This window comes from Thunnus albacares, chromosome 23 (genome assembly GCF_914725855.1).
Source record: "Thunnus albacares chromosome 23, fThuAlb1.1, whole genome shotgun sequence".
NCBI lineage: Eukaryota > Metazoa > Chordata > Actinopteri > Scombriformes > Scombridae > Thunnus > Thunnus albacares.
Window position 1 is genome coordinate 21,426,820 of NC_058128.1, and position 26,863 is coordinate 21,453,682.

Below are 26,863 nucleotides of genomic sequence, written 5' to 3' on the forward strand. Positions count from 1 at the left end.
AGGTGCTCATGCTGTGAAGTCTAGACTGGAGCTTTAACTGTATCTGTTTCTTAGCTGATATGAACACCATAGAAGGAAGAATACAGCACAAATTGCACACATGTCTATACTTGGATTAAATTATAGGGCTCTATCACAATAAAATGACTTCTGTAATGAGGCTACATATGTGGTTTTAAAATATATAAAAGCCTTAGTTCTGGTGTAATTGTGCTAACAAACAGAATAAAACACAACAAATGAAAGAAGACAGTGAGCTGTAGGTGTGATCACACCACCAGGTATTAAAGCAAGTGCCAATTCAATAATTCTAGTGTCTATCATCAGCATGAGAGGTAAAGCAGCTTCTCTCAGTCTGCCAGGACATTCATCCTTGCTAACACTGCATATACAAAATGCAAAATACACCCTGGTTGACCTTTAACTTCTTAAATCCCATGAACCCTTTGGCAGGTCAGCTATTACAATCTCATGTTGCATAAACAAGCTCTGTTTATTATGATTAATGTCAGGCTGAATTACAGGGAAATGAAATCAAATGTTGCACAAGACATCTTGAATATTTAGATGCAGTTGTGCAGCTACAAAAATGGCATTTTGGATTTGAATATTTAATTTATTGTCATTGTGATATCCATCTGTAGATGAAGGCTACAGGATGTGACTGAAAGCTCTGAAAAATTAATGGACGTTGCGCTATTTTTGTTCAGACTGCTTTTTCCAACGTCAGTAATTGTGATAACGCTTCAGTGAAGTACTGTGAGAGTCTTCAGATTGTGTAGGTAAAGGCTGTATCTGATTTTCAAATGACTTAAACTGAAGTTTAAAGGGAGTTTCTTCTAATGACCAATAAATTGTCCTTGATGATGATGGTGACAATGATGAAGATGGTAATGATGTCATTTTAATGACGTTTTCTGATGAATATTGTGAGGATTGTGATGTAAATGACGCAGCTGTTGCAGATAAAGGTGAAGATGAGGATGATGGCTATACCCAGGAGGGTCACGATGATGATGATGATGATGATGATGAGCTCCTCTTCCAGCTGGTGATGATGATGAAGATGTAGAAGACTATACTGCTTGAGGAAGATTCTGCTGTTGTTGTAGTTGCAATGGTGAGATGATCATGATGCTGAGGAAGATGATTATGAATGAAAATGATGAGGAAAAGGCTGATTAATAAAAAAATATAATGAGGAGGAAGGGGAGGAAGAGGAAGAACATGATACAGATAAGATACAGATATTTTTCATCTTAAGTCTTGTTATCTTTATGTTGTGTGTTCTATGTTATTAATACTGTAGCACTTTGAGTTTCACTAGGAATGAAAAGTGTGGTACAAATTAAACGTATTATTTTATGATCATTGAGTAGGAATGAGGTGGTGAAGAGGAGTGCCACACAGATGAGAAGGAGAAGATGAAGATGATGGTGATGATGATAATCCCTCATCCCCTGCTCCCCCTAGGGGGACCCTCGCCGCCGCCCCTCCCATGAGCAGCGTTGCCCCGGTGACTGCCGGTTTACGTGATGACGTCGGATGTATATGAGCGCAAGCGGCGGGATCTCTCTCCCTTTTACCGCCATCGGAGCGGAGTCTCTTTCTTCCCCGGGACCGCGACACTGCGCAGCGCCGCCTAACCAGCCCAGCCTCCGGCCAGAGAGCGAAGGTAAGGGACAGGACTTGGGAACGGCTTCGTCGGCACCAACGTCCCTGAACTTGTGCGTCGTCTCCTGAACTTAAATATCATTTCTGCTGATATAATAAACCGCGGCAGAGGAAGACGACTCTGCTTTGCTAATGCTAGTCAAGTCAGACAGCGGCAGCAGCCATTGAGACAGGCTCCACCATGATGTGTGTGTGTTAACGGTACACGCGATTTAAAAAAAATAACAAAACAGCGATTATATATGTATTCCCGTTTGCCTTGGTAAGCTTTGACAACCACTGCATTGACAGAAACAACAAACTGTCGGATAATTCCTGTAATTGTCGGCGTTTTCGTCATTTGTTGACACGTGTCTTGTATCTTGTATTTTTTGGACTTGACCTTATTTTTTGGAGGATGTTACCAGGGTGGGGAACTGTGGACGCAACTGTAGGCTTAAAGGATACAACACACGGTGGTTGGTTTAGCTGCACAGCCAGTAATATTATGTGATGGAGGCTGGTTTAAACATGGTACCGGAGCGTTGGCACCACTTCCTAACTGGCCCACATTTTGTATCCACGGCCCCGTGTCTGCCGGAGCTGTTCCTCCCACTTGCTCAGCCGAAGTAGTGCGCATGAAGCTAGCAGCACATAAGCTAGTGCACTGTCAAGACCGGGCAGGCCGGCTAAAGTTAGCCAGTTTACTAGCAGGGGTCGGCTTGTTTGTGAGGGAAGTTGTCGGTTAACGTTTCAACAGGTTGGCTGTCTTGCTTGGTCCTCATGATGTGGAAAATGTGGCTTCAGAGTGAACAGGCAGACAGGCTTTTTGTCAGTCATTGATGGTTTGCTATACTGGAGCATGCAACACGTGGTCGCTGGGCAGGATTAGGAGGAAAAAGCTTGTCCCCAGGAAGGACTTTGGTCAGTCTGCTGGACCACTTCTACATGTGTAGTTGATGATGTTAAAATCTGAGAAAACACGTGTTGTCCACTGGCTTTTTTGGTATTTGATGTTTTTTTTTGTGACAGAGATTAGTTGTTTAGTTTAAGCCTTTTGTGTATGCACATGGCAGCTACATTCCAAACTCTGCATGACCTATTAAGGCTGTTGTGGTTGCCAAATTTGTCAGATGTCTCATATCATGAGTCATCACTTGGAACAGATGAGATGTGGATGTTTTCTTCAGGAGATGGTGCTTAAGATTTCTATTGTTGAAATTCAATTCAAGTTTGTCATCACACATTGTGCAGGCACATATGCAGGGGGAGAGGAGAGGAGAGGAGGAGGAGGAGGAGGAGGAGGAGGAGGAGGAGAGGAGGGGGGTACATAGGACATACATGGCATACAGTTACACAGTATATACACATAGTAAGGCAAGGATATGGAAATGACAAGGATAAAATATTCCATAGTTATTTAACTATGTACAGGCATCCCAGGAACTTATGCAGTGCTACACCACACAAATGCATTGGAAATGCTGGAGCCTGCTCTCCCAGTAGAGCAGTTTGTCCACATTGCATTGTCTACCTGCAACTATTTCGGTCCACTAGAAAGCAGGTATTGAGCCCAACTTGAAAGGCCCTGTCATCACATTTTGCAGAGTATATTTGAAAAATATGTACCGCTGCTAAGAGCTTTTCCACAGTACTTTGCCATCAATAATTTGGTATTAGAACAAATGCAAGATGTCTGGGGTGGTGGGTGTCATCTTACTCCACATGTAGAGACATTTTAATTTAGGTATGTTATTATTGCATCAACTCTGTAGTTGAATCATCTTGCAGTATTAGCTGAATGTAGGCCAGCGAATGTATAGAGTAGGGTTGCTAAAAGCTTGGCCTAACTGAAAGAATTTCCTTCCTGCTCTTTATCTTAAACAACCTTAAGGCTGCCTCATGGTTTAGGTACAAACTATTATCCCTCTGTGAAAACGTTTGAATGTCAGTGGCTGATTTTTTTCCAATCATCTGAGACCCCAAGCTGTAGCTGTCTAATAAGGGACTGAATTACCCCTGGGATGGCAGGTGAATGCAGTTAACTACTTGACAGGATGGAAAACCAGCAGGAGGGTGGCCGTCAAAGACCAGGATTAGGAACTTTTGCAGTAGTCTGTACTCGCATTCAGGTTTTCAGCCGGTGATTTTGGACAGACCAGGCTTTCAGGCGGTGCCAGGTTTCAGACGACCAAATGAGGAAAAAAATGTAAAACAGACGTAAGATATGTGGTATGGCAACATTCAATTCCCTGTGGTGTTTGCATTTGTGTCCCCATCAAATAGTACAATAAGTCTTGCCTTAGGCAGTCAGTTGCTAGCTTGGAAGATTGTCTAATACTGGCTAATTAGTTGTCCCATCCTTCAGTGTTCCACCCATAAAACACATGGGTGTGAACAAGACGGTTGGCTGAGCTGTGATTTGTTCCCAATTCTGAAAAGCTATAGGACTTCGTGACTAAAGGTGGAAAGTCAAAAACTTAAATTAGACTAAGTCTGCACAATTATCAAGGTTTAGATAATTATAAGAAATATGTAGTTTTAAATGTTAAATATTGAATGCACATTCCAGTACAAGATGGGCAAGGTGGTGTTTTTATATTTTGGTACCAGGCAATATGTGCTTAATTAGTCTTTAATTGTGCTGCTGCCTGCAAGAGGTCAAGTGGGTACAGAGGGACAGATGCTCTTTCAGCACAGTGTGTTGCTATGTTTTCTTCATGGCTGCAATCGTCTTCCTTGTACTCAGTCCAGGGTTTGATTTAGTCTTTGGTCAGTGCTCTGTTGCTGGGCCAGTGTGGAGAGAGTGATTCACAGGGTGGTTTGCTGAGGCAGCAAGAGACTGGTGGGGCAGAAGGAACCCAAACATTTAACAGTTTCTTAAAAAGTATGATGAGCCTTTTCATAATGAGCCTGTCCATAACTTCAACATCAATCAACAGTGACCTAATGTCTAAGAGATAGAGGCTACTGATATTTGAAAAAGGTTGCCTTACAGGCGATCTGTCACAGCCACAGATCCTCAGTGGGTCTGTTCTGATCCGGCATCAGTATTGAAAATCTCCTCCACCTCAAATGAACTGCACACATGGCTCTGTTACATATGACAAGCAGATTTCTCCCCTGTCCATAATACACCACCACTAGGCTTTGGGCTTGAGTTACAGCCACCTTAGCGATTGTGAATTTTGACACTGGTGTCACTTCCAGGTCGTGATCTGTTGCCTCACTGTCTTATGGATACTAACTGTCAATGCAGGTCTCCCCTGTCTGCCCCTCTGGAAATAACACTGTGGTAATCCATCTCTCTCAAGGGACGACGAATCTGAAAGGGGGTGAGGTGTGGCCTCACTTTTCCAAATCCTGGATGATTGTTTCATAAAAATGCTCTTTGTCCACTGAAAACAGGAAGTTTGTGTCAAAGCATGTCAAACTGAGAACAATGAAGTCACCATGATTCAAAACCTAATAATTCATTCAGGGTACACCTTTTTATTTGGGGGAGTTATTAGATTGTAGAGTTTAAAGACTCAAATCAAAACTAAATATATGGTTATATACATATGGCTCACTGTGTGCTTGTTGTGGAGAAAACTGATGTGATTCTGCTTGCCCCATGTAGCTTAATCTTGGTTTTGGCAAGTAATGTTGGCCAGAACTTTAGTTTTTGGGTCACCTGCAAAGGATTGGCAAACACCAACATTAAATGGTTAGTCACTTCTGCAGTTGATTTACTTGGTTAGTCAAAGATTGTTCAAAAAGGAACAATGACACTGAACCATTTTCTACTGTAACACCATTGTTCATGTCTCCAAAATAGTGAAAAATATATACACTTAAATGCAGAAATGAGGGGAGACATCTGCATGGTAACTGAGTTAGGCTTCATTGTGGCAAAACTGAGCGTATACTACTTAATAGCTAGTAGTAACTTGTAGTATAGTAGTACTACTAGCTACTTTATAGTGCTAGGTGGACTGTTTTTTTTCTTCAGGTGCAGCATACATAAAAAATGTTTCATTACTGATATGCCAATATTTTGCCAATATAACAGCACTGGGTGTTGAAACAATGTCAGTGAGTATCTTGTACAGCTGTGAGTTGGGGTTTTAAAGAAGAAAAGGTTCAGCTTTGATCTTACATTGGATTCAGGCTGTCAGTGAAGTGTTGTTGACTGGTGCATAGCAGGGCCCCTTTTTTATATGCATTTTTTATGCATTTCCTCTTGGATGGGGGTAGTGCACACACAGCAGTATTTTGCAGGAGTGGGATTACTTGTAATGCTCATTTTAATTTTATTTCCATCAAAATGATCGAGAGAGAGATTTTTAAGCCTATATGTAAAATCTAGGTTATGTAATAGAAATCATGTAAAGTATTTGTTCTGTTGTGGTAAAGCTGGGGATGTGCTGGCACAGAATGGGAATGTATCACCTCATATCCTACTATCAGCTGTTGTAGTAGGCTACAGCTCTGGCTGTTTTTAAATGAAGTTTACTATGTGTTTCCAACTCAAACATCATCCCTGTAGTACTTTTAAGTAGCTTGAAATTAGCATCCAGAGTTATTCGCAAATGTTGTTTTGACCCAGATCTGATGACTTTCAAATGTCAGTTAAAAATGTATGAGTTTGTGTCCTCCAGTATTTCTAAACTGATTACTTTCTCTCTTCTCTTTTTAGCGTCACTTGAGACTCAGCTAAGATGGCAGACATTGACAAGTAAGTATATCTCTGCGACCGGTGACCAAACATTTGGCCTCTAAAAGACTTGTCCCTTCTCCTCTTTGGTGATATGTCTGTGGTCCTTGAAGGTCTTTGACAGTTAAAGGGCAAACACCTGCTTTGACATCACTGATAGGGGCGTGGCCAGAAGTACAGCATGATTTAAAGTTTGGGACCATAGAGGCAAAGCAGCAGGCTCTCCTCTATGATCCTTAATGGAAACAGTTGTTTACTAAGGTCAGGGCTGTCTGGGATGCCACACCCAAGATCATGTTGCAACATCGCTTTGACCAAACACACACATACCCCTCACAACATTTGACTGATGGAACTTAACATCAGTCCAATGGGAGTGGCGCTTCAGTGGTCACACAACAGAGAGATGGATGCTGTCCACCTCACACACATACTCTTCCATTGTTGGCCATTGATTTTCACCTCATGCTGCAGACTGACAGGAGGATGAGATGCCGTGCTGGTGAAGCTCTGTTGTATTCAGTACTGAGCCTCTCCTGCACTGCATCTTAAAACAGGGTGTCATGTTTCAGTGCTTGGAACAGCGTCATGGGGAAAAAAAGACTTCAGTTTTGATTGCTGCTGTTTTTTAGAGCTACAGTTACATCCTATTGTTTAAGTAGCAGAGAATTGTATATTGTCTGGGCAGGGAATATGATGGAACTAAACTCCTCATACCCTCAGTTACCATCAAATGTGCTCTTGAGCAAGGTGCTGAAGTAGAGCTGCAGCTGTCACTCGTTTTCATTATTGTACTCAACGGCACTGACAGATACACTTTCCATTATATAACTTCAGGTGTCAGGGCTGTCCATAAGTGCTGGCTGCCGGCCAAACAGCTGACTACTCATTTAAGTCCAGCTGGCTACTTTATTGTATTAATTTTTTTCCTAATAAAATGTCTCCTTGAGCAGCAAAGACCAGGCTGAGATGGACCCGGCAGATATGGAGGATGTGGAGGAAGTGGAAGAGGAGGAGACGGGAGAAGATGAAAACAGCAAAGGTAGGCCTGTCTGCAAAAAATTCTACAGTACAGGTTTTGACAGTGTAATTGGTAGCAATATGAGTATAGTTATCAGAATGTTTTTGTTCATTCAGGTGTATAAAAATGTAATTTCCGTAGCAGAACAGTCTGTGTGCCTCTGCTTGGTATTTAAACTGAGCAGAGTTATTTGCATGACATGATTTTGAATTGTAGTTAAGAGCTTGGAGGCACTAATCCATTTTATTTTGGGATGTTGATGTTGTTTATGCATCCTTTGATGCTCAATAAATGATTCAGACAGTCTCCTCATGTATTAGTCTACTCCCGGCTCATTGTGGATAGATATAGATGTCTGTTTGGCCCCTTCTATTTATAGCAAGTTTGAATAGACTTTTTAAAGCCAGACTTGATAGAGGGCTCATTCTGAGACAAAACGAAGAGCTTGTACCTAAAATTCGGGGCTACTTTTGCCATATGGACGCGGTTTGGGTATGGAAAGTCTGACACGGACCAGAAACTATTTATTCATTGAATTCACAGAAAATGTGCTATATCACATGCGAGTGGGTGCACACTCAGCTGTGCCTGACTCAGCCACAATTCTATATCATTGCAGCTAATGTTAGGCTAACCTGCAGAGGTTATTAACCTAGTTCTCTACACTGTATTATGACTGGCAGCTGCTGTAGCAGTGATTATAACTATAGCCACAGGATGGCTATAGTCATATATTCTTGAACTCCTGAGGTGTATGAGAACATACCTGCTGTGTCTGATGGATGCACCAGCTACAAATCAGGAGTGACTGCCTTTACAGTGCTTTCTCGGCTGATGTTAACAGCAGTAAAGAGTAGCCACAGTACAGCTACTTTAGCCATTTCTGTACCACCATAGAAATGTAGCAGTAACCATGTCCACATCAACAGCTTTAACCATCACAGCCAAGCAGAGCAGCTACAGCTGTGGTCACAGTCGAGTGGAGCTTGGCGTTTCAAAAGTATGAGCAATAAATGCATAATGTACAGTGTCACATCAGCTCTCCCCTCTAACTGGAGAGCACTACCCTAAACTGGCAGTGCATTATAACTCCAGAGGACTGGCTGTACACAAACTCCAGTGGATAAAGGGGAATGCAAAAAGTATTGCGAGGTAATGCAAAAGCAGATCAGGAAAAATGCCACCGTGACCTTTCAGGGGCTCTGAATGTTTTGTGTGTTAACATGATTGCTTTGTCACGGGAATTGCAAGGCTGTCTATGCAGTGGACGAAAGTTGAGATACAACTGGCTTGTATAGAGCAGTACATCAGGTGCGTAAAGTGATATTCCACCTAAAATGTGGACCCTCAGTGTCTGTAGGCTTAAAAGGTCACTGATATAAAGTTTGATGTGTCCTGATTTAAGGAGAACAGAGGCAGTCATAGCAGGAAAATCACAGGTGGACCTGATAACATTTACAGTGGCTCTGTTCCATTCTAGTGTCCAGGGTTTCCGCTAGTGGCCCACTGGGCCTAAGTGGACTCCCTGCCAGGCCTAAGCATTGAGGAATTTTTCTTTGAAATGTATTTTTAAGATGTTTTTAGACTAAATTGTGTTATACATGTAGCGTAGTTCCTTTTTTAAGGAATAGCTCAGTGTGTAGGTTGTGTGCATAGCGAGTGTGCAGTAGAGGGAGAGAGAGCATGTGTGTGATGGCGAGTTTGAAGTTAGCGGTAACGTTGTAGCTGTGAATGTAGCGGTGCAGTGTGTGTACAGATCAGGCTATTTGTTGGTGAATAAATAAATGCTACTACTCCTCAAGACCCAAGTCAAGTTCCCATGTCTTGTTTCTTGCCACCCAGCTGAAGTGAAGGGGATTATCACTGAAGTTAGTGACAACTTTGGCCCAGGCTCACTTAAGGTAGACAGAACTTTTAAGGTGGATCAGCTATTCTCATATTCTCAGTTTCTCTGAGAATGGGTGTGTAGCCCCGAGTCAATAACGGTGAGCAGGATGTGAGGTCGGGACTCATTGTGTAGCCACAAGGTTACATCGCTGTCTCGGTCTCTCTCCTCTCCTCTCCTCTGCTCTGCTCTCTATCTCTGTGTCAAAGATATATGAAGAGCTGCAGGTCTGTGTGTCTATTTGACTGAGGGCGGGGCCGAGCTATACAGACGCAGAGCAGAGAGGCCACAGCGGACAGGATGAAGTTCTGCATTCACACAAAACCTGGCAACACTGCACCTTGTGCGGAGGTGTGGGTGTATTTATTTGTGCTTTAGAACGTTACCGCCGTGAAAAAAATCAGAAAATAACGTTATATTTATCTGATTCACGGCTTTGTTCTGACCAGTGCTGCTCTCTCTCTCTAAATTCATTCTCTAGCTTGCTCGACCGCTTCTCTCTCTTGCGCTCCCTCTCTCCCTCTGCTCTCAGCTCGCTCCCTGTCGAGCAGGAGAGGAGGGGCCATCTTTGAATGGTGTGTTTACAAACGCCAACTAACAAATCCTGCATAGTATACCTTTAAGTCATGTTTAGTTTGGACAAAGTGAGAAAGGTTGTAATAGTCAGCAGGTACAGTGCTTGGTTGGGAAAAAAGCGGTTAGAGACAGTTTGGGTAGATCACAGATTCATATTATCACCTCAAAAAGGTACCTGTCCCGGTGGTGTCTGACCTCATTGATTTATCTACCAAACAAAGCGTTCTGTATCAAAGCAACCAGAAACTGGCTTGTGTTGTGTGAACTCAGACAAGCATAGCTGTATTTATTCGACTTGATGCAGAGTCTCGGACGGCTGATCTATTTTAGCTGGTAACACATTACAAGCAAAATGCCCAGGATGTGCCAACAGAGAAAAGTGACTTCCAATCTCTTTAATCTTCTCACCCGCCAGCAGCGATCTGACTGAGCTTTGATAGGTGCAAGCAATGTGTCGGACACTTGGATTGTACCATCTGTCACCTGTCTGGTTGCACAAAGGCAGAGCACCTTTTTTTTTTATGCTGATGGCCACCTCTTGTGTCTATGGAGCGTTGGCAATATGCACACTACTAACTAGATGTTATTTATAGTTTACCCGCAGGAAACAATCATATTAAATAAAGGCAAATAAAACATTAGGTGGTGGACAATGCTGTGAACAGGGAGCTGCTCTTATGCTCGGCTCCACCCTGCTCATATACTCTGCTAAACAAACAATGCTTAGATGTGCAGTATACCCCTCAGAATGCCTTAGATACTGCAGGGAGAATCAAGTAACATTTGACTATAACAAATAAAAAGGGTATTCTTACGCAGTCAGTGATTCCTGTCCCAAACATGAATTTGTTTATTTGAGCTTTAATTTAATCAAATCTCCAATTTAGGATCAATTCTCATCAAATTATGAGCAAAAAATCCCTTTCATGCTCCTGAATTGATTTTTGTCTGCCTTCATATTACACTCTTGACCATATATGTGTGTTTGTGTCCTCAGCTCGTCAGCTGACTGTGCAGATGATGCAGAATCCACAGATCCTGGCTGCGCTGCAGGAGAGGCTTGATGGGCTGAACGGTTCACCATCAGGGTACATGGAGAGGTGAGAGAACTTATTTTTGGTGATAATTTAATCTTAGAAGGCATGAATTTTGCCTGCACCTTGTACAGTTGTCATAGAGTAGAATCAGCAGCAGTATCGAGCTTAAAGCAGGGAAGATGCTTTCACAGCAGGTAGCTAACTGCATCTTTATAAACTTGTTCATTAAAGGCTGGTTATTTTTTTCAATTACAATTTCCATAAGAATATTATGTTTTTGTATAATCAGATATAGTGTAAATATTAAAGATAATTGATATGTTTGTAATCTGAAATGTGCTCAGTAACATTTTTAAAACCATGTTGTTGAATACTGTCGCTGCAGTCGTTGCGTACTTGCATGCAAATTAGTTTTCTAAGTGGTGACTCCTTGTTGAGTTGTGATGCTTTTATGTAAATCAAGTTCACATGAAGGTTAGCGACGCTCTTGTTTAGCAGCAGTATCCCAGTAAACCACAAACCACTGAATCTGGAGGTGAGGGCACACAAATGAAGCCCCACACAGAGGCTATAGTCACCATTCACTATGGTACTGCTTGTTCAGTCTCAGCCCACATGAGGTTAATAATTAACCATCTCAAAGAGAAAGAATTGGCGCAGCTTCACAGGCCTCAGTTTGTTTAGAGCAGCCTGTTTTGATACACAGCCATTGTTGAGCTTGAATTTGATTGGCTCGCGTTTGACATGCAGCTGGTAGAAATTTGTTTTCCCCATTCACTATTAATACCCGGATGATAACAAGCAAGTGACAAAAATTCCTGTGCTAAGTATTTACGTAGATGGATGAATACTTGAGCTATTATTCTTTTTATATCTGTGTTTAATTTGATTTCAAAAAATATTTACATTAAATTGAGGGAAGGCACTCAACCAAAGCATGAAAAAGTCCAACAGGCACTGTAAGTTTTTTGTTTTTTTTTAAAAAAAACATTTAGCTAAGTGCTTATCCAAAATGTTAAAATGACCTCAGAGCGGAGGTACATCAGTGATTGTAGTTTCTGAGATGCTGTGCGAGTGTCGTCGTGTGTCTTGGCTGCAGGGTTTTGCCACCCACTGCTCCTCTTCTCAGCAAAACCATCAGCAAGCAGCTCTTTGATCAACTTGTCAAGTATTTGGCAGCCAACAAACTCACCACTTACAGCATCCAAGCACTGGGGGACCAAACATGTATTCCCTTGCCAGGATAGTGCAGGCGTTTTAATTTACCATACTGCAGAGGAACTTGACACTGTGCAGCCTCTCTACAGCCCTCAGTTCCTGGGGACAGCACTTAAACATCTCAAAATTACCGCTCAAGAATTAGTCGGTTGATGTTCAAGGCCTCGACCCCATTAAGACAGTTTGAGGCCTCAGACAAGTCATTTATAAATATCTTTTTACAAAATGTGCATTGTTGAAACTGGCTGGTTGTTGATTTTTGTTTAAAACTGAATTATAGCCAGAAACTAACTAAAATATATTAATTCGTTCATTTAATCTTTACTTTGCAACTCCATTTTGCATGGGTACCCCGTGTAGACTGGACCTCAGGACAGGAGAACTGACATCAAAACATTCAAAGCAGCAACTGCAAGAACAGATTAGGGTTAAAGGATTAAAGACATCAGACCAGTAATAAGTACATGCATAGGTAGGGGATAAAATATGAACAATAGTATCTATGGAGGACACTACTTCAAAGTCAGCAAAATAAATCGGGTGTCCCAGTTTCAGATCTGCTGTGTATTGATTCCAAGTCTTGTGGAGGAAAATATGATGTTTGTGAAATTAGGATTGTCCTAAACAACACAATCTTGTGAATCAGTTTGAAGGATTATGCTGTATAATGTATACATCATCTAACTAACTGATGGTTAAACTACATTCTGCTACAAGTCACATTGATGCATCACAAATCAAAAACATGGTCCAAGATTGACGAGACTGTCTGAACAGAGACTGAACTAATTGTTGCCTTTTTTTTGTTGGTACAGAAGGTTAAGCTTTTGTTTTAGGAATGTATATCTAAATGACAAAATGTCTGATGGGGCATTATTGAATGTTATGTTTATGCACCCACTGTATCATTCACACCAGCAGTCAGTCCATGAATCTCTCAAGCATAAACCAATAAATCTGTGTACAAAAAAGACAGCATTTCTTCCCTATGCAGTTAAATGAAGCAAATCTCAGTAAAGCCTGTTCTTCGCATAGTTTCAGTTAGTTTAAAGTGTGCACTTGGAAGGCCACCCTGACTTATTGGAGATCCTCTGGGGAGAGTACTGCTCTGCAGTAGGGGCATCACGATTTCGATTCTAAATCAAAAATCGATCGAAATGGGCGTTTGATTTCAACCTTCAAAATCAAAAGCAGGGTAGACAACGAGCTACAACCTCATTTTCACCAAAACAAGCCATCCTCCCAGCTGCTGGCTTTTTGCAGGGGTTGTTTGTAAAGTAACCTTCTGCTGTCTAGTGACGACTTCTTTTTGTTTTTGTGTTTAACACTTTGTTCCCAATTGACTGGTGAAATAAGTTATTCATTTTAAATTTGACCATATGACCTTAGTGCAGTACATTTCAATAAATATGGCGGTTATATCATACTTGATACCATATAGTCTTTTTAAAGAAGAATTTGAAAATGTAAATGATACATGTCAGGGCATAAAAACAATGATTTTATTATTTACTAATCAAGAAAGTCTAATAATGACATAGCTGTCAAGTGCTGGGAAAAAAGTTTAAATCAAGACTCAATTGGAATCATGACACCCCTGCTGCAGTGTGTTGCTCTGAAGCAGGGTCCTCTCTGCTACAACTGTCACCCCAGTCAGTGCAGGCTGTCCTGTGTTTTAGAGGCAAATTGAAACACATGATCAGAAATAAGAAAATGATCTTTGTTTGAATCTCACATTGTTTGAAAAGTCTGCAAAAGTCTGTCAAGTTAAGGGAAAGGGGGGGAAAAAGATCTTTTTGGTGTTGGTTTGTATCTCTGGTATGAGAACTAACTGCAGTTTTTTTTCATTTTACTGCTTTAATATCCTTATTTTTGAAAGAAATGTGTAGAATTTTATCAGTACAAATACAATGAGCTCTGATTGTATTAACCAATCAGTATGTCTGGTTCCTTTTGCAGACGTGTTTTCAGCTTTTCACAGAAATGCTGCTTAATATGTCTTTAAATGTGGAAATAGTTGTTTGAGCTCCGGTAGGATTTATTAGGCTTGTTGTAACATGTTGTCTCTCGATGTCTGTCATCCTACAGTTTACCAAAGGTTGTAAAGAGACGTGTAAACGCCCTGAAGAACCTGCAGGTCAAATGTGCTCACATTGAGGCCAAATTCTACGAAGAAGTACATGAACTGGAGAGAAAGTACGCAGCCCTCTACCAGCCCCTCTTCGACAAAGTACGTCATTCATATATGTTCTTTATTATGACTTTTGGCACTGATAAGTGTGTTTCTGGAGCTGTGCTGTTTTCTTTTACCTTACTTTGCTAAATGGAAGCACATTTCTGTGTTGCGTAAGTCTGAAGACATTTTCTGTGTACATTTTGTACACCTGGTTTTTCTTTTCACAAATCCAACTGTATTAAAAAAAAAATCATAAACTTAAAGAAAAACATGAACAAGAATCATGAAGCTTTATGATAGTTGTATATTTTAAATAATATGCATCGTCTGTGTTCAGTGTTAGGAGGAGTGTGTCCGTGAGGCAGATGATACATTGTCAAATCTGTAAGGTGGCTGATGCATTCAACCATGTAACCCTCAGCATCGGTAGCCTTGAGCAGGCTGCTGTGTTTATGCTTATATATGCCGCCGTTTGTCCAGTCAAAACAACCACACACACACACAAACACACACCATCCTGTCTTTGATCTTGATCTTTGAAGCAAACTTGAGATTTAAGGCGTTATGATCCATTTTTTTTATGGCTGATAAATGTTAACATAAAGACTGCCAGCACTTGAGCTATTTTAAAAAAAAAAATCTTATTCATACATGAATGAAGGGTATCTTTGGTTCTTTAATGGATGGTTCTTTACATGTTTTTTTCAGGAGCCCCAGTGCTCGACTCCAGAGAGGCTTTTAGCCAGATTGATATGAGGGATTCTATAAGTATTTCTAGTGAAGGAGGATCCTTATCAGTGGATAAAATGACACTAATTATCACAAATTATGTTTAAATATTTCTTTTTTTTTTCAAAATAAAGCCCTCTGAAGGTTTAACCATTAGATTCACTGCATTTAGATGTTGTCTTAATCCAAAGGCCTATTTAATAATACAAACTGAAGCAAATGGCTGGTCCTTGATCTGATTATAATGCAGAGTCTCTAATTTATAATACATGGTAAAACCTTGCAGTTCTGTTAGTCACAGCGGTTACATTGTTCTTCCACTTTCAGACTCATGATGCAGCAGAATTGACAATGTTTTTCAGCGGAGTGCGCGATGAAAAGCTGCTCCTGTCTCGTCAAGCACGTTAACCAGACTTTTAACCTTGATCCTGATCAGATTTGTTGCGAGGAGTCAACATAGCGGCTGTTTCACATCAGCGGTCGACCCGCATGTGTCCCAGGTCACTAATGCAGCATTAAAGCCTCGTTTGTTTGCATGTAAACAGGCTCAGGACGGAAACAGCAACTTCACCATGAATAGCCAATGTTCCCACTTCATGTCCTTTCAATGAAAATCACAGGGCAGACACATTGAAACAACTCGCACTTGATTTAACAAATTAGCGTTTATAGTGTGGGTTTAATTGTGTCTCATTACTTGGGTGCCAAAGGTATAAACTTGATGTATTCTCTTGTTTACAGAGAAGTGACATAGTGAAAGCAGCTTATGAGCCCACAGATGAGGAATGTGAATGGAAGGCAGATGAGGAGGAAGAGCTGACAGTAAGTAAGCAGGTACAGGTGACGTATACACCTGCATGCCTCCTGTTCGACCGAACACTTTCAGTTTTCTTCTGCTTTCATATTTTTCATGCATGTAGCTTTTATTGTCACGTCCAGAAAAAAAATAAAGCTTCAGTTCCCAAAATGGCAACACTGCATGCAGCTCATAATCAAGAGCAAAGGATTAAAGTTTATCACTACCATTGATATCAGTTGTCTGGATTGCAGAGCAGCAAATCATTGTAGTGATCTAAAGTATTGTTTCCCCTGCGGCATTACATATAGCTTATACTTGTGCTATTTTCCTTCTTTTATTGCCCAATCCTTGGTTCTGTAATTAAGTGTGGGTGGTGAAAAGCTTTTTATTTCATATGGTGTGATATATGAAAATAAAAAAATATATATTTGAGCAAGCCTTATTTTAAAGAGAAAACGTCTGTCAAACAGGATGAAATGAAAGAGAAGGCCAAGTTAGAGGAAGAGAAGAAGGACGAGGAGAAGGAAGACCCCAAAGGCATCCCCGAGTTCTGGTTAACGGTTTTCAAAAACGTGGACCTGCTCAGTGACATGTTGCAGGTACGTTCATCCACACAGCTGCTGGAGAGGCAGAGAAAATAGGTCACAGACAGTAGCTGATCCCAGCAACGACAAATCAGACTTTGCTTCCACCTGCTGGCCAAGTTATGCATAGATGGGGATCAGCAAATATGTTGTATACTTCCAGTCATAAGTGAAAATGCATGCCATCTCTTGGTATTCTGGGTAATCTCACACTGTGTTGCTTTCTCTCCTCCTCAGGAACACGATGAACCCATCCTTAAACATTTACAAGATATCAAAGTGAAATTCTCAGATCCAGGACAGCCCATGGTGAGTCAGCTTGACACTCATGTTATATGGTAGAGACCCATCTGTTAACTTTAAACAGTGCATAATCATCATCTCTTTTGGTCTCCTCCAGAGCTTCACGTTAGAGTTCCACTTTGAGCCCAACGACTTCTTCACAAACACAGTGTTGACAAAAACCTACAAGATGAGGTCGGAGCCGGATGAGACTGACCCCTTCTCCTTTGATGGACCAGAGATCATGTGCTGCACAGGGTGAGTACAGCACCTGATTTTTAGAAATGACCACAAGCGGTACAAACTCTTGAACTGCAACTGGATATCAGTGACAGGGGGCCAATCTGGTATGGGGTACCATTATTTTCCGCCACTAACAATGAAAACTAAACATATAGATGGATCATTATTGAATGTAAATACATGGAATGACTTGCAATCAAAGCAATTAGCAAGTAAATGCTATCAAAAATAGAATTGGATTTTCATGAAATCAAAACTTGTTTGTTTTAAAATGAGTTTCTCATTTTCACACTCATTTGCTCTTTAGTGGTCTTAGTTTATATCTAAGTAGAAGAGAATTTTCAGGTGCATTCAGTGTTTCCCACAGGTTGAGAATTAACTTGTGGTGGTGGGTGGTGTGTGACCAGTGTCCATGCAGAGACTCATGCAGTTTAGAGGGGGAGAGTGTAAGCCAGGTTATTTTATGTAGATAAAATTTGCAGATATCCCCTAAAGGCTTCACATGCAGAATATCGGTAGATGCTACAATTTGCTGATGTTCCTTAAACGCTTCACATGCAGGCTATCGGTAGATGCCCTCCAGTTCCCACTCAGTTACTGCAGCACACAACTCAGACAGATTTTATCTACCTGGGCAGGGTGCCTAAGTAGAGCCTGTGTATGGGAGACGCTGGCATAGTTCATCTTGTGTCCAAGATCCAAGCTGTCATTAAGATTTGAAATGTGAAATGCTGGATACTGACCTTGGTTTCTCCTTCCGCTGCCTCCTCCTTGTGTTTCACCACAGCTGCCCGATTGAGTGGACGAAGGGCAAGAACGTCACGTTGAAAACAATCAAGAAGAAACAGAAGCACAAGGGCCGCGGCACAGTCAGGACGGTCACCAAAACAGTCCCCAACGACTCCTTCTTCAATTTCTTCACGCCACCAGAGGGTAAGGACAAAGGCAAAATGATAACGCCTGTACAAGGTTTTAGTTTTATGTAGCCAGTTGAGTTTCCATTGTAATAAATGATCAATTGTACATGTGCATGATTCAACTATCTGTTCTCCTCTCCTTTACAGTCCCAGAAAATGGAGAGTTGGTGAGTCATACTTGACATTTTGTTCATTCATTTGTTGTCTTATCAAACAATGAATCAGCTAAATCATCAAATCTGTTTTGCATGATTTGTTTTTTGTCCCTCTCCATGTTTAGAGTAATACAGGATGAGAGCTTAGGCTATTAAGTTTTATTAATCTAATTAGATCTCAAACACAAGCTGTGACATAACTTTTAGTCGTCTCTGTGGGCATTTATAAGACTGCTCAAAGTGTCCATTTTCCAAAGCAGCCAACCACATTTTCCCTTCCACCCAGGAATAGCTGGTCACTTTCCAGTGTGAGAACCAACCTGCAGAATTAAAACTTGGTTGAGATTTACATTAGGTGTCGTTAATGTTTATGTCGCATAACTGTGCATTTAAAAAAAAAAAAAAAAACCTAAAAAATATGGCTTCAGATCTGAGGTGTTTCTCTCTCTAAACATTAAGTACACATGACTAAGCAAGCAACATTGAAGCTAAAAAAAAAAAAAAAAAAAAAATTTTTTTAGGTATTAAGAGCTTAACCCTCATAATCCAATCCTTTCCACTGCATCTTTGAATGTAGAGACATGCGTTTATCAATCAGAACACTAAGCTACACTTTAGTAGATAAATCCACACCATTTTAACAGTCAGACTGACTACCAGTACTTAATGCAAGAAATCACAGCTAAAGATGGAATAAAAACCTAAAAAGTTTCATCTTGATAGGACAGTAAAGACTTGCTCGAATAAACTGACTGTTTGTCTTCAGGATGAGGACTCAGAGGCGGTCCTGGCTGCTGACTTTGAAATCGGTCACTTCATCCGTGAGCGTATCGTACCTCGGGCTGTGCTCTACTTCACAGGAGAGGCTATTGAGGACGACGATGACGATGTGAGTAACAGCATCTCAACTCTTTATCTTCACCTTTTTGAAGGATCGGCTGTAAACTACCCTATACTGAACCGTACAGGGTTATATACACCATCATGGAAGTGTTCTGCTTAGTTTATTTTCTACTATCAAGGCAAATCAAAGAAATATCAAGTCTACACAAGGTGTAATGAGGAATGATCTAGTGATGAGTTAGGAGAGACACTTGTGTAACCATAGTACAAACTGGCTTTATTTTATAAAAAGATGTGACTGTTGCCTTTGCAGTTACATATTTTTAACTTGAGACATCTTACAGCTTTAAATCTATTTTGGTGGAATCACACTGAGCTGGGTCGACCTCTGTCCTCATAGCTAATGCTCATGTTTGTGTTTTGCAGTACGATGAAGAGGGAGAGGAGGCGGACGACGAGGTAAGACTGTTTAGACTACAGTTCATGTTTTAAAAGCAGATATTTCAGGAGATAACTGACTACAATTTAAAAGAAGCTTCAGGTTGTAGTGCTGTATGTCATCAAGAGGGTAGTTGAGGAAACTCTGTAGGCTGAAGTTTGCCGTCTATGTGTTCAGGAAGGTGAGGAGGAGGCTGACGAGGAAAACGACCCCGACTATGATCCCAAGGTGAGATCACCCCTCCCAACACACGCACACACACACACACACACCTCCCTTTCCTCTCTAAAGATCTCTGGTGTCCTAAGATAGACCTTGCTCAGCAGTTCTCAACTTTGTTGGCTCACAACTCTCTTTGCAAAAGGTTGAGCAGCTCTTACTGGAGGCTGTCAATAGCCGCAGTTCATGAGTGACTTTTTATCGCTATTTGATATATTACAGCAAGCAACATTTGCATAAAACCTCAACATGCCCTCTGGGGGTCCTGAGCTGCAGGTAGAGAACCGCTGTCTTGAATGATTTGTCAGATTTCAACATACAGAATACATACTGTCAAATGCATCTCATTCTACACCAGCTTTTGGTTTGCTTCAGCTTTTATTTTGTCGTCGTGATCTTGATTTGGCTTCTAGACTAAAACGGAACAAACACTCCCAGTAGATTCTCTCTTCTTTTCACCATTGTCTTCAGCAGTTCTTGAACCTGAACAATACTTCACACCAGTCAATAAAATCTGACTGCTGCATGTTGTGACTAAAACCTCAACATTAACCTTAAAGCATCACAGATTCAGTATGTCTTAAACACCAGGATGAGGACACCAGTGAGATGTAGATATTGACATACAATATAGATATTGATACTTTGGTCTTTATTCAGATGATTTTCTGTTTTTATTTGTCATATGACAGTTAATTGAATACTCTCAACTGTCAGACAAAATAAGCAAATTGAAGATGTCATATGCTCTGACAAATTGTGAATGCCATTTTGTCACTATTTAACATATAATCGATTAAACAGTTAATTGTGAAAATTATCATCAGATTAATCGATAGTGAAAATAAGTATTATTTGCAGCCCTAGTGCAAACTGCAGAGACTTAGTGTAATTCCACTGAAATAAATGAATAACAGAACCTACAGAGTTGTAGGCTCTTTTGATTCACTTTTCTGCTTCACTGCCGTCCTGATGGAGGTAATGTAGCTGAAAAACTATGAATAAAGTCAGCGTACAGGGGGAAATCTGTAAGCACCAATAAGACAAATGAAGATCCACACTTAAGTCTACATTGTTTGTGTACATCATATTTTGAGATTTTCACAGTGCACAGACACTGGTTTAGGGCTTCTGCTAAATGTTACTTGATGAATTTGACTCTAGTGGCTTATTTTTTTCTAGCAGACTGGAGCAGCTTGTAAATGTGACACAACAGCATGACCTCTGCTTCTTCTTTGCTGAACAAAAACGTCTTTGACATTCTGTATTCTGCTAGTTTTGCTTTTTGTTTTCTCCTATTCATTAATGTTTCTTCATCTCGGGTCACTTTGGCATCTTTTGTCAGCTACTCTTTAAATTTTTCCTCACTAGGTTTAAGTGGTGACAGTAGAAAAATAACCCTATCCTGGTAGGTACAGCTTGTGAATTGTCAGCTTACTACCATCACACCACCACCCTTCACCCCCCACCCTTTCACTTTTGGTTTTTGGCTTTCCTCCTCCCGTTTTTCTTTCCCCATCCTCCATCCGTCTCTCTGCACCCCCCCACCCCACACATGAGCCCACCTTCCTCTGCCGCCGTGCTGCACCCTCCCGATTTTTACTAACCCACTGGTTTGTCGTTGGTTTTTTGAAGTTTAACCCATAGTGAGCTCTGCATTTGCACATGTATCATTTCTGTATGTTGAAGCCAGTCCAGCCCTCCCTTTTCTTTTGTCTCCACCATGTTGGAGCTAGTTTTGAGTTTGTGTCAGGATGAAGATTTGTCTGCCATAAATGTTGAGTTCTGTGCTTTGTTTATGGATGTTTGTTTTTTGAATACCCATTTAAACATCATTAGTCCATTCGTCCATGGTTTTTCTCCTCCTTCCTGTTCACATTAGTTCTGTTCAGCTGCCTTCTCTCTAGGGATGCACGATAATATCGGCATGTCATCGGTATCGGCCGATGAAAGGCTTTAAAATGAAATATCTGCATCGGCCTGAAATGAACATTTCTGCTGATATGACAGGCCGATTTTTCGCCTTCTCCACTGCCTGGCTGTGCTTCCCTCCATGGACTCTTTCACCCTGGTGGTCCCGGTGCTGCCTTCGCAGGCTCCACCTCACTCAGCTGCCCGGCAGACTAGCTGGGAGGCTAGCCGGCTGTGCTTCCCTCCGGCCATGCTGCAGCTTACGCTCCGCTAGCCTCCTAGCTAGCCCCGGCTCTCTATGTGGATCCCAGCGGAGCACTGAGCCCTGATTTGTTATTGCGGTTAAAGTGGGAAGAAGCAGCGGGTCTGTCGGGCAGCTGAGTGAAGTGGATCCTGCGGAGGAAGCACCGGGACCGTCAGGGTGAAACTCTGTGGAGGAGCTGCTGTGTTCGGCTGCACAGATAGGAAACACCTCGGCTGACAGGATGAACCACTCCGTTTGAAAAAAACTTCTTCTTTTTGGTTTATAATGGCGGTTGGCAATCAGCATATTAGGTGCATTACCACCACCGTCTGCTCCGTAGCGTGGACCAGAGACTAAATCCTACACATTAACCCTGTCTGTCTAATAAACTCAAAACTCTACTACTCCTCCCACTTGGCAGGTTCATTAAAGTTTTAATGCTGAACTCCAGTCTTCACTTATACATATATTGTCTTTCTTGATCATACTTAGTACAATCTGTGATTGCATGTGTAATAGTCTCCTCAGCCAGGTGGAAAAATGTGCATATATCGGTATTGGCAATCAGCCAGAATGAGTTGGAAAATATCGGCATATCAGATATCGGCAAAAAATCTAGTATCGTGCATCCCTACATTTCTCTGTAGATCTGCTTTTAATGCCGGAATAATGGCCTTGGATAACTGTTTCTGTTTGAAAAAAGGCCCAACCAGTAGTTGGCAGATTGCCAAAAAACAACAAATGCCAACAAAGGGTTCCACCTCTCTGAAGGTGCCATCATTGTCAGCAATAAGGGCCTGTCCTCTGCTGTTTCCATTTAAAACTTGATCGCTTGGGGCAGATAAAACAAGAAAAACTTGATTGCTTGCTGCAGATAAAACAGGAAAACTGTCAAAAGTCTAGCCTTTTTTTCAACAGATGCAGTAGCAGAGCTGTTATTTCTGGCATTTTGAAAAGTCTTAAGTCATGTCACACAAAGACAGGAAAAAAAAAAATGCTTAAATTATTTCTGACTTTGAAATGTTCAAGAGTTCAGCAGCAGTCAAATGTACCGCACAATGGCAAAAATGACCTTAGTCACAGTTAGATGGCAGCAGGCCACAGAGCAGGCTGAACAGCTGCAGGGTGTCATCACCTCTGTAAGTGTCTAATGTCTGCTGGAAGGATGCCCTATCCACACTGTGGCGGGCTCTTAATTATCTTTCTGTACATTTTCATCTCTTATTTACTCAAGTGTTTCCTTTCTATTTGGCAGCTAATTGATTTGAGCCGAGTGGCTTGAGGCTCAGTTGAAAGTGTTTATGTTCATTATTATGTAGCAGCAAATCAAAAAAAATAGCAGCTTTGGCAGCTGCCTCGATGTTGAAAGGTCCTTTCCAAATATGTAGGTTTATCATCTTTAAGTGTTATACAGTACAAATAAATCAGCATTTTTAAATCTCATTAATTTCTATACCAGTATTACGTTTCTGTATAAACAAACCAAAAAAGTTTGGATTTGAGCTTATCTCAGCCAGTCAATAAGAAATAAGCAGCACAAAAATGTTGTTTGAGGTTAGATGTACAAACATCTACCCACTATTACTGTTTGTCCTCCAGAGAACCCTGACAAGTTTGTTTTTCAGCCACAAAATGTTTAAGTTTGTATTTGTTAGAGAATATTGGATTGAGGACACTTCAAGGTATTGCCATCGGCCCCAAAAATCCAGAATTGGTGTTGCTTTATTGTAGATGACTGAGCCTGTGTGTGCACCTGAGTGTTAATACCGCTTGTACACCTTAAAACTTCAAACCGCTTTTCTTTTCTTTCTTTTCGAGGCAGGTCCTGTGATGTCTGTACTATTTCACCTCACTTGACACCAAAGTGCCCACTAGCTTCATCCTGAATGCACTGATTTGACTACTTAAAGGAATACGTCATTTGGGAAAATCCACATTTTTAATATAAAGCTACAGCTATCAGCTGGTTAGCATAGAGTGGAAACGGCTAGCCTGGCTCTTTCCAGCCGTAACAAAATCTGCCCACCAGCACCTCTAAAGATCACTGGTAAACACGTTGTATCTTGTTATTTCATCTGTACAAAAACTGAAGTCTTAATCACAGCATTCATAAGGATGCTGCTACGACAAACCATAGTTGTCGTAGTGTGTATAATCTGAATGTGTCATAGTCGCCACATTCGTGTCTGTCAATGACTGTTTAAACGTGTTCAAAATAGTCAGGAGGTGAGAAACTTTTCAGACTTTACTTCTTAAGCTTGTTCAGTGTTTGGGTTTTGTTGAGGTGGCTTGGCTGTGTGTAGCTCAGATTTTGGTATGATTTAGGTGTAGGTGTGTGTGAGAGTGATTTGGAGTGTTGTTTGTTTTAACAACTGTCCTCCCCATCCCTGTGATTTTCTTGCAGAAGGATGCAGCCCCCCCAGCTGAGTGCAAGCAGCAGTGAAGCCTGGCCTGGCTGCCTTGAGGATCAACTGCACTGTTAACAGCTTCTAAATTTAAAAAAACAAAAATGAAGAAAATTTAAAAAAAAGATTAAAAAAAAAAAATAGTTACTTACCGCCTTATAATGTTTTGTATTTTTCTTGGTAGAGAATTTGAAGAAAAAAAAGGTTTCAAGATTTTTGTTACAAAAACTCATGGTAATATACTGGGAGCTGTGTGGCTCAATATACATAGTATTTTACTAGACCTGTTTTTCCTTCTCTTCCTCCTTCTCTGTACAATAGATAGAATACAGGAAAAAAAACCTCCCTCGAAAAGCATGAACTTGTTTCTTCACTGCTAAACTAGTTTGGGTTCTTGTGAAGTCTTTTGTTGTTATTTGCTCTTAGACAACAGCTGTGGTTTAGACTGTATCGCGGCGGCGTCAATTAATAATACCCCCCCCTTCCTTCCTCTTCCTCCTACCAAAGTTCCAGGTTGGTCAGTTCTGGTTGTCCGGGGTGAATATTTTTTTTTATTCTTAGCAGGGCCTTCAGCACTTGTAAAAGCACTGTAGCATTTCCAGCTCTAGCGACGGAGAACAGATGGGTGAACTGCAGCCGGGTGTCCATTCCAGTTTATCTAATCTTGCTGAGCGTGGGATCCGGAGTTGGTGTTTTTGGCCACTTCCTGCACCACTTGTGCTCAACTACTTTCCACTCTTGATACATTCCAGTAAGCAGACTGGCTGGCACCATTGGTGAACCTCTCTAATAAGGGAATCCGCCACTCTTTAACTGGACAGACTCGTCTAAATTGAACACAGGTCACTCCCGAGCCTCCGCGCGGCCTGGTCGAGTCTCTTGAACATTCCAGAGAATTCCTTTAGATGAGGAAGGGGGTTAGATAGTTTGGCGGGAGGGCCAGTTCAGGGTCCACCTCGTGCTTCAGGCTCCTCGTAGGCTGGCAGTGGCGTGGCTGTCGTCTTTTCTATAGCACTTTGTACTAGTGTGTGGTGTACCAGTGGCGTCCTGTCATCGGTTAGCTGTCTGAGTATTCCTTGTGAGCAGCACTTAGTTTGATGCCCCCTGCCTTAAGGGGTATGGGGGTGGTGCTGTAACCCTGCTCTGTGGAGAGTTCAACTTGTGCTATCTGGTTTTTAAGTGCATTACTTTTCTTACCGGGGGAGGCACACTTGGCCTGTTCAGAGAGGCTTTGTAGGGACAGGGTTGGGCAGAGTGTAGCACAGCGGATGATGAGGAACAATGAGTCCAAGCCAGGTTTTGAAGTATGTTATTTGGTTCAGGTTCACCAAGACCACCAACCCCCGCCCCCCCCCTCCTCCCCTTCCCCCCCCTCATCAGTTTGACATTTACCTCTTGTGTCGCCAATTTGTGACTGGTCAGGTGACTGGCGTGGACCTCAGCCAAGCTGCTGAGGTCTTGGTTCATTATCACTGTGAAAGAAGGAGGGGAAGCGTGATAAGGCCATTGTGTGGCCAATGACCCACCACCCTCCCCACCCTAACCTCCTTCCTTTGTACCCAGAAGGCCACAGAGAAGCATGTCAGAGCAATACCTAAAGCCAGGAGGGGGACCGAGAAGAAAACGTAGCTTGCCTCCCTCCCAGTCCATTCTTAAAGCCTTTTTTAAAGTTGTGAAAACAGCCAAGTGTTGGTTGTGTTGGGCAGCATCGTGTCCACTGTGGAGAGCCAGGGTACTTCTCATTCTGCAGGTAGTGTTCAGATCATGTTCATCGGAGAAGGACGTGACAGGGTTTCTGTTGGGTCCTTTTGAGCAGCTGTTGTCAAGGCAAAATGCTATGCTACAAAAATACTAATGTACTCAATAACTGTATGTGTATGTTCATGAATAAATTGGTTAAACATGTCTAATATTGACTCATTTTGTTTTGGGGTTTTTTTGTATCAAGTTTGTCTCTTCATATGTACTAAGACTAACACTATCGACACTTAGCTGAACAATTTTCTTTTTTTTTTTTTTTTACTCCTGAATTACAATTGTAAACATTTCCATTTTTCCAAAAAGTCTATAAATCAAACCTATTTATTGCAAGCTGTCAATCCTTCAACCAGCAGCTTGGACAATCAGTTTTATGGACAGCCATGTGCCAGCAGAGGGCGCCATTGCTGTGAGATTGTACATTATTTGACACTTGCTGACCTGCATACAGAATATAGTTTACAATATTAGAAATGACCACATTAAATACCACACCACCACCACCACCAGAGAGCCATTAGATAGGCTAAAATCTAGAAATGACAGATGATAAAATAAATAGACTGGATTTATCAGTTACATTGCAGATCATATTTAAGACTACACCAAAGCCTTAGTGTGAAAAGACTGTTGATTGGTTTGCCCTATTATTTTCACACACATTAGCCACAGTAATACCAAAGCTGTTGACACATGCTTGAGGAAGCCAAAACAAAAACATTGGATAATACAGTGTAATCTGATAGGACCATGGTGGATGACGTATTTAGATCCTAAAGTGAAAATAGCAACACCACATTGTAAAAGTACCTCATTACAACAAAGTCCTGTTCATCCAAGAAGTGATTTTGTTTTGTCAGGTTATTTCATATGAAGGATTCTTAGAGGCCTGAAGCCGTGAATTTTGGGACCAGTCAGATTAATCTTGAGAGCCACTTGATGGGTACCAACCCCCATGTTGAGAACCATAAATAAAGTAGCATAAAATGGAAAAACTCAAGCACAAGTAGCTCCAAATTCTGTGGATATATACTTGGTTACTCTCCATAGCTGAACACAACAAACCCCTC

The 26,863-nt window shown here is 41.4% G+C and overlaps 1 protein-coding gene across 3 annotated transcripts; it reads left to right on the top strand.

The window, feature by feature from the left end:
* Nucleotides 1-1,549: 1,549 nt before the first annotated feature.
* Nucleotides 1,550-25,951, top strand: nap1l1 (nucleosome assembly protein 1-like 1). Of its 3 annotated transcripts, XM_044342708.1 has the most exons (16): nucleotides 1,550-1,675; nucleotides 6,335-6,373; nucleotides 7,306-7,394; nucleotides 10,832-10,934; nucleotides 14,178-14,319; nucleotides 15,736-15,828; nucleotides 16,264-16,392; nucleotides 16,615-16,686; nucleotides 16,778-16,917; nucleotides 17,690-17,835; nucleotides 17,967-17,986; nucleotides 18,741-18,863; nucleotides 19,244-19,276; nucleotides 19,434-19,484; nucleotides 20,847-20,883; nucleotides 24,035-25,951. In XM_044342708.1, exons 2-15 carry the CDS (start codon nucleotides 6,357-6,359, stop codon nucleotides 20,850-20,852), a joined length of 1,164 nt encoding a protein of 387 aa, XP_044198643.1. In that variant the 5' UTR covers nucleotides 1,550-1,675; nucleotides 6,335-6,356; the 3' UTR covers nucleotides 20,853-20,883; nucleotides 24,035-25,951. The 3 variants fall into 3 exon arrangements, with proteins under 3 accessions (XP_044198643.1, XP_044198640.1, XP_044198641.1); XM_044342705.1 differs by lacking the exon at nucleotides 20,847-20,883; XM_044342706.1 differs by lacking the exon at nucleotides 20,847-20,883 and having other exon boundaries at nucleotides 15,736-15,816.
* Nucleotides 25,952-26,863: the final 912 nt, after the last annotated feature.

Bases quoted from the DNA above. Each gene is read 5' to 3' on its own strand.
- nap1l1 (XM_044342705.1), top strand. The intron at 16,393-16,614 runs GTACGTTCATCC...TCTCCTCCTCAG, and splicing joins TGCTCAGTGACATGTTGCAG to GAACACGATGAACCCATCCT. The intron at 16,918-17,689 runs GTGAGTACAGCA...GTTTCACCACAG, and splicing joins GAGATCATGTGCTGCACAGG to CTGCCCGATTGAGTGGACGA.